A 12,511-nucleotide genomic window follows, 5' to 3' on the forward strand; every position below is an offset into this window, starting at 1 on the left:
AGCTTGTCCAGACTTTCCCCCCACCTATGTTCTACTTTTTGAGATGTCAAAATACAGCTGATGAACCAGGCCGATATAGTCTATCCCGCCCCCTGAAATTCTCACTGTATTTACACTTTGTTAACTTCAAATGATTGAGAACCACAAGATCTGCCTTGCCTCTCCCTCTTTCCTTTACTGCCATGATAAAGGTTTAATTCCAACCCTAATTCCTTAATCTTGGTGCACACTAGCTCAGGGTCAGACCTGCAGTCTAGTCCCACATAATATAACCACACACATACAACCTTTTCCCCTTGTTATAACACAAAATCAAAGTTAATTTCCGTTAGGATGAACACAAAAGCCATTTTCTGACTTCCTGGATGATTGCCTTCATCTTTATCTTTATTAAAGATGATGTCAGACTGGTTGATAAAACATTCGGTCATATTTTATTATAATAATTTCCCTCAATTGTTTATCTCAAACACCAAGTCAATTACCAGGCAATATAATCCAAAATCTAGTAGAAAGTCTTCCCTGGACATAACAGACCCTTGATTTCAGAAGAAACGATAACTGAGCAGGTGTCCCAATACTTTTGTACATATAATGTTTATCTTGCAGCCCAAGATGAGAGATTAACAGCAAAGCTGTCTACTGGGAGATGGTGTGTTGGTTTGTGGCCTTCAGCAGGGGTTTTGTACAGTGCAATTCATACGAGCTGTTGGCTCAGAGCTACAGCACCACCTGCTGGACCTGGACCTGAGCAATAAAGAACCTGGGTGCAATACCAAAAACCACCAACACTGGTAAATTTACTATAGCATAGATGTTTAGCCTGCTTCACAAAAAAAAAACTGACTCTTGTGCTTCTGCCAATTTATTTGTTCTGCCGAATACTGCTGAATCATTTCAAAGGGAAAACTCTTGCTCTCGTAGCACTCGCCGTACTGTAAACATTTCTCAGAGGTAGACATTCTGATTGAATCAGCAGTGTGCCCATATCTTCTGCACAGTCAAATGCCATCAAGCAGAACGAGGGAGCACCTTGGGGGTATCATCTCTGACAACTTGAGCCTAATTTCTTTGATTAATAACACAAAGCTTTGTATGCTGATACTGCATGCCTACCTATTTGGAGACCACAGTGTCCTCCATTAATATTGCAGTAAAAACTAATTCGTCCTACTTCGTCTGAAACAAACTTGTTTGTAGTTTGGCAGTTATAGTGATTTGAAGTTGTATCTCTAAATAAAAAAGGTCCTTCCTTAGATCACTTGTAGTGCAATTCCCCACCTACCAATAAGAATGCTTAGCATGTTTAATAAGGAATTAAAAATGGATCATAACTTTTATTTACATAAACTGTATCGTTCTTCAAAGGATCATAATCACCTTAAAAATACTGTCACGTTGTGCACAAAAGAACATGTGTGCTTGCAATCAAAATCTGAATGAAAGGTATTTTTGTGTTTTGTGTTTGGTTACCATGTCCATTACCATTGTGGATCCCACAGTATACCCACCCAAAACAGAAGGAAACAATGGCTGTAGGTTATGTTGGATTGACTTTTCATCAAGGCCTTTCTACACAGCAACCCTAAACATAAAACCGCTGGGTTTAAGAAGGATCCATGTAGCCGTGTCATTTGAAGGGTGCAACCATCCTGCACTCTGGGCCATGCACTCAGTGACACTGACTTTCAGTGAGTTCAGAGTTTCTCATAAAAAGCCCTTGGAAGAAGTTCCTGATGAATCTCACTGTGGTTGCAGAGAGCTCATGGAAAAGCAAATGAAATAAACTATAGGACTCAATGAATCACTGTTGCAACCTATTATGGTGGAGAAAGAAGTCCATCTTCTTTTTCTGTAGTCTGTGCCGGGTTTTCACAGGGTCCATCATAGTCTTCTGGCCTGCGCATGAATAAGCTTTTGCCCCTTTCTATCATGTTCCTGTCTACCAGCCGAAAGGACTCCATGAATTCATCAATGTCTATACTGCCGTCTTTATTTGTGTCGATGCTGACCACCAAGTCGTTGATGGCTTCCTCAGAAATCTCCATTTTCAAATAGGCATTAAGCAGTTTCCACGTCTGTCGAAAGTCCTCGAAAGAAATGAGGCCTGCGGCACACACAAAAAAAAACTAAGAAAGTAGAAAAACAAGAAGGGGCACCGAAACCACACTTCCTGTCACTGGATGTATCAGACTTTGGAAAGAGTGCTGACTTAGCATCTGTTGAATACGTGTGTGTGTATGTGTGTGTGTGTGTGTGGGGGGGGGGGGGTGTGATAAAAAGATGTGATAACATACCTGAGTTGTCTGTGTCCACTATTCTGAAGATGGTCTCCAGAGTGGAGCGGTGCCTGTAAAGCGTCTCCAGCAAGGTCTGCTCAATGTGCTGCATACAACGAAGGAACAGGGGGGTTTGATATAAACTAAACACAGCACTAACAAACACTAATAATAGCAAGAAAATGTTGACTCATTGCTAGATCGTCCCAGAGGTGCTTGGTCTTGCAGCACTAGGAATGCAATTAGGAGCACTGGCTATATTGATGTATTGGTTTGACTTTTTCTCTAAAAATCCCTTGACTCTTTGTGTTTTACATTTCTTTAAAAAATGAGGCTGAAAGCAGACAGTTGCTTCAGAAGATAAACTTCCTGCTTGAGCCGCAACTCTGTTCTGATAGTCCAATCACTTATCAAAGCTATATATATATATATATATATATATATAATAATAATAATTCTATTGTCCCTGTCATGCAAAAAAACTTGTATCTCCATTTTGACTGCCTTCACATTTTATAGTAATTTGGATCTGGCAGTTGTCCTTTACATTGTGCTACAATTCTGATTATTGATGATCATGAAGAATAAAAATTTTGGAAAAAAACCTTGGAATATAATCCTTTCTACATTACAAGTTTAAAGGGTTTTGGAATGTTCCTGTAAATGAGAGAGTAAACGAGACAAAAATGTAGCAGCGGTTCTTAAGCAAATGTTTGTATAAACATTTAATAGATTCGAGGATACCATACACTTTCAAAAACTGCAAAATCAAGTGTGTCATTGAGGTAGATGAAAATCTAGATGCTAGATGTTGGCTGGAGGTAGCTGAATTGGTGCCTTTGCTGCCCACACTGTCTCACAAGTCAGTGCTTTAGAAGGCAATGTAGTGATGAAGGTCTCTGTAACCCAATCACAAAGACTATAATAATAAGTAAGTCCTGATGACACGACTTGGTGCTTTCCTGCCTTAGAAACCTAGGCAGCATTTCTTATGTTTCAGACACAGCCTATATTTTGGGCAATATAAAAATCTGATTGTCCTCTCACTGGGTGTGGCCATTAAAAAAAAAGGTAATTAGTTGGTGTAGTTGTCATGACTACTTGTTTAACATGCTTCAAATTTTAATCACTCAGGATTAAGAGCCTTAGCCAAAAGCCATCAACTTCCAACAATTCAAGTGTATTTAAGCAAATCAGGATCAGAACTGAAGACATCTAAGTCAAGGAACATTAACATACAAAGCACCAGCTCACCTCACAGGTTGGCTCTTTTATGGCAAGGTTAGGGAACCAGTTGTGGTAGTCCAGCATGTCTCCGTTGGTGGTGGTGATGAGCTGAGAGCGCAGCATTCTCCAGGGCAAGTCCATATGTAGCACCTGGCTCACTGCACTGCCCCAGTCATTCAGAGAGATGAGACCTGAGAGTGGACACAGAGGAAAAGATCATCATCATCAACACTCCTCTGCTATTCTTTCCCAAATACAAAAATAATTGTTGGATTATAGCAGGATTTTGATTGCAATATAATAGCCAGTTAGAGTCCTCTGGTCTTGTGGATTTGACTCGGTAATTGTAATTCCACTGTTCATTGGATTTGGCTCTGTTTTAGATCCTCTTATGAAACTGGCAAGGCAAAAGCACAGATGGAGATTAAAGCAGCTAATGAAATGGTAACTAAAATGTTCTGAATTCCACCCAAAACTCACTGTCCCCTGTTTTGCCTTGCATAAGCATTCTGCAGGGAGATACTGGAAGAGGACAGACTTTAGTTCAGCTTGTGCAGAGAAGCTTGCCTAAAAATATGAAGTGGAGAGGTCCTATAAGACACTTCCAAGACTGATAAGATTAAAGAAATGATGCAGCCTGTAAGAAACTGGACAGTACTTTAGCACATACTATGTGAAATAAAGCAGATTGACCCTCTGAACCGCTAAGCCTGTGCGTGAGCCCATACGTCAAACCCTTGCCCTGAAACATAACACACTGGTTTCATAGCAGTTACTGAGGAAAATCTAGTTTTGTATTTATTAGTTACTAAACAATAAGTCTTAAAATAAGCCTAGGGTTAAAGGGGTTAAAGGCCACAGTGTTCTGACTCAGGTATTTCAATCTAGAAGTGTTTGAACCATAAAGGATCCTTTATGATTCACTTGACATAGCCATACACAACACACCCTAGAAAGTTCAGTTTTTGCACTTTAACCTCATGATCATTGTATCATTTTAAATGTGCTGAATCACAGAGCCAAAACTAAGAAAAGTAAAGTATAAATCAGTGTTTTCTTATGTTTTTTCTATCTGCCTAGGGATGGAATGGTTAAGATAAGATAAGCATGTGCACTGGGCATGTACAACACACACAGAGAAAAATGCTAGTATAGAATAGAATAGTATTATCCCCAGGGGAAGACACCTGGGTCAAAGTCAGCATAGTAAAGGATCACAGATCTCCAGAGTTGAAATTTCCAGGGCCTACAGATCATAAAACCTGGCTTCAGATCACAGAACATCTGACAGGAATTCTCTCTCCACATTAGAAAAATATCAAAATTAATTTGGGTGGACACGGCCTCCAAGTTGAGAGACCGTGAGAAGATTTGTGCTGTACCTGTGTTCTCTTTGTCATGTTGCTGGAAGGCACTGATGAGGTCCGACTTGTGTGCAAACAGCTGCTCCCTCAGGACCTTAAGTGCTGAGTGCTCAGTTCGCCTGACACTAAACAGGAATGAATAGAACAATAGAAACGATCAGCCAAATTAAACTGCTTTCCAGTACACAGGATGTCATGATCACTTAACTTACAGTGAGGTTTTAACCAAAATCAAAGGAAAAACACAACCTTTAGTTTTGCAGTTAAGCTACATACAAGGTAAATGTAGCTAAAGATCCTTTCCTCAAGTTATGTTGAGTAGGTAAGTTAGCTCAAATACATGTAATAGTGAGCTTTTTGTGTTGCCACTGTTTTTGTGTTGTCACCAATAAAAAAAATGCACAGTACTGCCCTTCATTTTCATTTTCAGCCCTAAACGAAAAAGTCAAAGATGGTCGATTACCACCACCTGCAGCACAGAAGTGGCATAGCTCACTATGTTGAGATGGCAAATTTGCTTAGAGAATTTTAAATTGAACACTTTCTCCATGTATATATTTGAGTTACAATTACTTTATGGATTTTTGGAATTATATACAACATTATTATTATATAACATACAACATGCAGTGTAAAATTCAGTTTTTAGTATATTTTAAGTTATTAAAAATAAGTGAAAAAACAAAACTGTTAATTGCTACATGTTACAACAAAAATGTTTGTTCTAGGTAATTCATTGATTACTGGACTCATTTAATTTGTATCAACTGTTCACAGAATCATTTTCTGTGCTGGGGTTAATAGCACAGGTTTTTAATATTGTAATGACCAGTAAATACATAATCACATTTTTAGAAGAACAGACAGTAGTTTAATGAACACAAAGCTAGAAACTGCTTTGATTACCTTTGCCTGATGCTCATCTCCCGGGTCATACTATTGGCCTGGTACTGAATGAAGTAAGGCACTAGGTCTGGACCAAGCCTGACAAACGCCCCCCTGTTACTGCCCACTTCATAGTAGTTAGAGGCGGAAAAGATAGTGAGGACCTGCAGAGGCAAATTTATAGACTTAAATCCTTTATAGGGCCAAACTGGGGACACAGATCTACATGTTAAAGAAAGATCAAACAGTATGGCCTAAATAATAAAAAACACATTTACATTTGAATATCTCTCCTCCTTAATCAGAGAAATCTCACAGAAGTTGGGATTTCTTACTTTTGTTGCTAAACTTTTCAAATGTACACTATATGTCCAAATGTTTGTGGACACCCCTTTTAATGAATGCATTCAGATACTTTAAGTTGCACTCATTGCTGACACAGACAGCTAAATACTGACAATAGAAAACCTGAAACTATTGGCATCATGCCTAATGCCAGACATGGGCTAGAGGGGTATACATCTTCCCAGCATTGAGCTCCACAATGGAACTGTGTTCTCTGGAAGGGAAAATTGAACGATTAAATATGTCTATCACTTCTACGTACATTAATGTATCTACTTCACCATCTGAGCTCATGTTCACCTTGCGGTTGTGGCAGAATTCATATCCGTCTTGTTTGCATTCATGAGAGCGGATAATAAGTTGCATGCTGTGCTTGCTCAAAAACTCCTCAGTCACATTGGGACCCCAGTAACAGCCTCCACCACGGACCTCATTGGGGACACAGCCATCCTGCATCATGGGGTCACTCCACAGCAAGTCCAGTATCTGATAATGAAACACAGTATCTGAGACAGTTCGAGAAAGAGAGAGGTATTGTAGACTCATCGGACCACCACATGGGATAAATGTGGAACCTACCAAAATTAATTTAAAAGAACCCTAAAGAATCCACCAATTCCCTTATCACAACCCCCCTCTAGAGTCAATCCTCAAAAATACACCTGCAGTATATAAACCTGCCCTGCTGAATAGTTGTAAAGATAGGCAGCCCAACCTGTTTCCACTCATTATTGATGTTTTCAAGGACATCAATGGATTCAGAAGATTGAGATGACATGGACGTGTTCAGGTTTCTACAGGACATGCTGTGTCCAGGGTTGGTCAGAGCAGCCTGCCTGCGCCGGAGCTCCAGCTCCTCCTCCATGGTCCGGGCCACAGTAGATGAGAAGTTCTGTAAAGAGCGACGTTGGAAGCTCTCACGGGCAGGGAAAGGTCTGAAATAGGCCAGAGAGGCCCGTCTTCTGTTCAGTATGCTGTACCTAGAGGCCATCAAGTCCTCATCCATCTCTGTGTCCACTGAAGCCCGGACTGAGTAGCTGATCCTCTTCTTTGGAGGCCTCAGAGCAGATACATACTGAGAAGAGAAGAAAACCCACCAGTTAAACCCACAAAAACAAAATCTAAATGTAAAGGATAATAGTAGCTATGCTTAACCATATTATAATTACAACATTTATAATCTCAGCACTAGGAATTAAAAAATAAATCTATCTCCGTTGATGCGTTCGTTGACAGATGCTCAAGTCTTGGCAAGCCTCACTAAAGTGAAAATCATTGCTGTGTTTGTGTTTGTGTGTTGCACTCACTCTGTGTCTGTCCACTCTGGCCACCAGAGCCAGGTCAGTCGTGTCTGAGATCCCTCCATGGACTATCAACACCTTCTGATCAATCACTGTTGCCAGAGGCAACCAGCTAAAGATTTTCTGCAGCAGCTTCAGGATACGTTTACCATGCATCTGAAAGTGGACCAAAAATAGCCCCTCAAAATCTAATTACAGTCAAAATAAAGGATAGGCTGGCAATTTTGTCTGCTTCAACCCTACTGCTCAAAAGGACCAAACCTATAATGCCTAACAACAGGTCATAGGGTTGGCTGGATTCCAATTGCAGGGAAGAAGGTCCTGTGTTCTGGACTAGTGCATACTGCTGTGCAATTTAACATGTCCATAGCTGTAGTAATTATCAACGAGAGCCATTTTTACCACAAATGCACTGCTACATTTATTTGGGGCCCGTCCAAGACCACCTCTTCAAGGATCTCGGTGCGGTTGGTTTGGTCCGCATGCGAGTGCCATTGCTGTACAATGACAAACCAGGGTCTAAAAAACTGACTAAAAATTCAGGTGTGAGAACGCCAGCAAAAAACCAGCTTACACCACTATATTTTTTATACACCATTATAACTGGGGTGGTATGTCTGTGACCATTTCTGTGTCAGTAGCAATAGCCTTGCTCAAACGTCTTTTTGGATTCTGTTCGTATAACATGATTTAGTTAAGTAAATCTGTCCTTAATCTCTAGGGTTGTCACTACGATTTATGCCAGATTCAGTATTTGACCTAGAGACACTGTCTGGACATTTGTAAGACAATTTAATTTAGAAATTCCTAAAAAGATCTTCATTTTGATTCAAATAATCTTCAAAACAATAGAAAAAAGGTGTCTTGAGTCTTTGCACTGCCTCACATCAACATTCAGCGGTCCTCATGACCGGATCTTCATATGTAGACACTTCAGTTAACAACTGTGTCACTGTGTTTATTTAAAGACTGAGTAACAGCCAATACTGATGGAGCTAAAGACAGGCGACATCTTGAGGCCATAGACCTTTAACGACAGTGTAATCCTCTTAGCAGCAGACTGACCTGCATTCAATGTGGAAAAAAATAACGAGTGACCTCAGTTTGCCTGGCTAAGTGTATTTACCATCATTTTTAGTTTTCTTAGACAGCCACATACAGTACTATTAAATTGGCCATAGCATCTTCATAATAAAAAAGGGCCTCTGTTTTTAACCACACTGAAAAAGACTATATATAGACGGCTTCTTCTGGCCACCAGACAGAGCTGTTCACAGTTTATGTGAGGTGTTCTGGGAAAACCTAATGGAATCTCTTTTATCGTTATATAAGGAGGATAAGGTGCTAACACAGCAAGGTAAACAAACAACAGTGGAAATCCTGAGACAGCTTGCATGTAAGAACGCGTTGGAAATCAGATCAAAGGCCTACCTTGTACTTGCCCAGTACTTCTTTGGTGAAGCCATACCTTTAAAAATGGACAGGAACACCACAGTTGTATATATAGTTATGTACACTCAGCTGTATGTCCAAAAGTGTGTAGACACCTACTCATCCAATGTTTATTTGTAAAATCAAGGGTATTCATAGAGTTTCTCTTTCCTTTGCTACAGTAATAGCCTCTACTCTTCTGCAAAGCGTATAAGCTTATAAGCTAGGGCATTACTATGAGGATTTCTTTGTATTCAGCCCCAAAAGTGTTAGTGAGGTCCGGTGCTAATGTTGGATGATCAGTCTTGGATCACAAGCACTGGTTCCACTGCTTTACAGCCCAATGCTGAGGTTCTTAAACCCCTGTATCTGGTGTTTGGCATTAGGGATGGGGGTCTTAGAGCCACATGTTGCTACTCCAGAGCTTTTCATTTTACTAGCAATGCTTTTCTATTAAGGTTATATGAACTGAATGCCATTAAACACCTGTTAAAGCAATGACACCTTAAAGTAGCTGAATTTCAATAATAAGAAGAGGTGTCAACTTCCATTTAGACATAAAATGTACTTTATGTCTAAAATTACCTGAGATTTATTATGTGATCTTCATGATTTCCTCGATTAAGGTGAATTTCTCCAGGGTACACAAGCAAGAAGGCAAACAAAACGAGAAGAATCTCAATGGAGTCTTTGCCTCGGTCTACGAAGTCTCCATTAAAAACATACGCCTTCTCCAGCGATGGCATCCCATTCTACATATTTATAAGCAATATAATAATAATAATTATTATAAATCACACTCACAGTGTCACTTTATAAACAACATAGCTCTTGAATAAATGTGTAAATAAATGTGTATTATATAAACAGTACAGTATAAAATCTGTCAAACAGTCAAAGAAGCATGAATTCCAATGGCACAAGAAAGATCATCTAAAAAGGTGATTTTTCGGTTTAGACTAAACTTGATGTCAAATCATTTCTAGACTAAAATCAGTTGCTCAGTTTAGTCATTATTTTTGACACACAATACATACCTTATAAAATATTAGGAGCAAGTCTTCTAACTGTCCGTGTAAGTCACCTAAAATTAGAATGAATGTTTGAAAAGACTGACACTGAACTACAAAGTAATAAATTATACAATATATTTCGGAACAATAAACAACACTGGTGCGTTTCCTCACCACATATTGTGATTTCTTTGCTATGGCAGGTCGAGATTCGGTTGATATTTGGCAGAACTCTGAGCAACTTCCATGTTTCCAGAAGAAGTTGAAGAACATAACGAGAGTGGAGCTGCTACTCGACAAAGAACACAACATGCATAAAAATGTGTTTAAGGCATGGACCCTACACAAAACTGCTACAAGAAAATAGAATTTGTGATATGATGTAACCTACACAACTGTTTGATGAAGTATCTATCTGCATGTACTATGGATAAATGGAGTATGCTTGCGTTTTTGATTCAGGAACATAATTTGGGCCAATGACTAAAAATAGAAGGTGTTCTTCCCTTTTAAAGAGTGGTTATTGACTAGATCTGAGGGCAAAGTTTGGCGTGCAGTTGAAGCACCTACTTGTTTGTTTCGGAAGGCCTCTACAAGATCAGCAGCTTGATCTGCATCCAGTGGAAAAGTTAACCGTGGGCCTGAGTAGATGTCTGGCACCTCAATATGGTTGTAGCTGAAGTATCTCTCCCACTCTGCGTCACGACATACTTCATTTTCTCTGAAGATGTGGGAGATCAGGTTTCCTAGGTAGAGGAGCATATTATTAGCCCACAAACAGAGAAGGCTGTTGGAACCATAGGAACGCATAATAGAAGGACCTTATAAGGTATGCTCTAGATAAACCTTACTTTCAGTGCTTGGGGGTGTGAAGTTGTCCACAAGGTAACCGAGAAAATTATACAGCTGGGTAGAAAGAAAATAAAAGGAGTGACTAACCATTACTGACCATGGTTGCCTTTATTTTTCTAAGCTGTTGCATACAGTTCTTTATATAACCTTTTTAAAAACTCATTTTGCTAAGGTCAATCCACCAATGCATCAAACTGGCCATCTTATTATTCATTATAATTATAAATAACATGCAGAACTGTTTTACTTTGATCTGGTCTTGTTGCCCGGCGTACTCTATGGATTGGAAGATGTTCCAGGTGTATCTGCGCCTCATCTCCATGCGGGCCACATACTGCCGGTACCAGCGCTGGATCAGAACAGCAGCTCGGATGGCTTCAGTGGCAGTGAGACAAAATGTATATTCACAATTACATACATAATTATTCTGCATGTAGCCCCTTTCATTAGAAGGGGTGTTTCTTGTTATTTTTGCTATTGCTATTTTCTGTCAGAGCAATCTCACCACAGACTCAGCACTCTACGATTAGCAAAATCAGTGAAGAATGAACTCCGATGCAGTCTGACCCAATCCCACCTAATTTTCTCCCCAGTTGTGACTAACCTCTATATTGTTGACAGGCTAAAAACAAATGACCCCGTAGACAGATTCTAACTAACAGGGATGGCCCAAGCAAAGAAGGTTAGCCAAGTCTACAGTCAGCCATGTCCTAATTTCTTTAGAGTCTAGCTGTGAAGATTGCTTGACTGGGCCAGGGAGCAGAGCTCTGTGGGTCAGTCTCTTACTACTACTGATTTTCTGATTTGATGAAACCAGTGTTTCCCAGTCCTGCTCCTGTGTATATACAGCACTGCACATTTCAAGCATTCAGCTAATGAGCTCATTCATTGGGTCAGGTTTGTAGATAAAGAAGCCACCCAAAATGTGCAGTGCGGTGGGTCTCTTGGAGCAGGACTGAAAAACACTGGATTAGCCTACTACCACAGAAGAACTAGTAGTGCATCCCAAAATTACTTACTTATGGCAGCTATGGGTGTGCACATAAGAAAGGAGAAATGAAAAAAGTCGTTACTTAGAATCAATCATTAGTAAAAAACACATTAAAGGAGTGTGGGTTGTGCATATGTAGGCCATCATAGTTAATAGAAAGCTGACTGCGCTGTTAGCATGTTTCATTTAACTCAAAATTACATTTACATTTATCTATGAGGCCCAATTATTCTACTAAGCCTGTAAACAGTGCTGCCATCTGTAACCACATGTGATATTACCTGAGATCCTAACTGAGATGATATTTCCATCTGTGAGAAGAAATACATGGACAAATCTGTTATCAGATAATTTATATTCAAAAACCTATTTACATATACAGTTTTAATGATCAAAACTATCTCCAAAATAGCAACTTTACAGGAGAAAGATTTTTTTTATTAATTATGTAAAAAACTGTAAAACTCCAGAAAGGAGATGAAGGAATGACTCTACTGATTCTACTGATTCTACCTACTTCAGCAGGCACTGATGTTACCTTTGTCATATCGTTTATGGAATTCCCCCCCTTTTGTGACTCCACAGCCCATAACTTCTCCTACAACCACAAAAAAGTTATTTATCAAAAATGTATTTTTTACTTAGGGAAGAACAACCTAGACCCACAGTACCTTATTTGGATGCTGATTGCAAGGGGACAACAAGTTCAAGTGATCTATATTTGCCAAATGGAGTAACAGGAGAGGGAGGCGGTGAAAGGAAACAGCATATCTGGTAACCAGCAAGCATATGTTGTGTTTCAAAGGCTGGTAGGCTAATAAAC

The 12,511-nt window shown here is 39.6% G+C and overlaps 1 protein-coding gene across 1 annotated transcript; it reads right to left on the minus strand.

The window, feature by feature from the left end:
* Window positions 1-787: 787 nt before the first annotated feature.
* ppef2a (protein phosphatase with EF-hand domain 2a) lies at window positions 788-12,278 on the minus strand. Its single transcript, XM_072664704.1, has 18 exons — window positions 12,227-12,278; window positions 11,970-11,999; window positions 11,717-11,725; window positions 10,945-11,072; window positions 10,697-10,751; window positions 10,416-10,591; window positions 10,020-10,134; window positions 9,870-9,916; window positions 9,418-9,584; window positions 8,833-8,869; window positions 7,408-7,557; window positions 6,816-7,175; window positions 6,401-6,586; window positions 5,777-5,919; window positions 4,889-4,995; window positions 3,534-3,697; window positions 2,298-2,385; window positions 788-2,107 (listed from the first exon to the last, which is right to left on the minus strand). The coding sequence occupies exons 1-18, from the start codon at window positions 12,276-12,278 to the stop codon at window positions 1,821-1,823; spliced, it is 2,301 nt and encodes a 766-aa protein (XP_072520805.1). The 3' UTR covers window positions 788-1,820.
* Window positions 12,279-12,511: the final 233 nt, after the last annotated feature.

This window comes from Salminus brasiliensis, chromosome 20 (assembly GCF_030463535.1).
Source record: "Salminus brasiliensis chromosome 20, fSalBra1.hap2, whole genome shotgun sequence".
NCBI classification, from domain to species: Eukaryota; Metazoa; Chordata; class Actinopteri; order Characiformes; family Bryconidae; genus Salminus; species Salminus brasiliensis.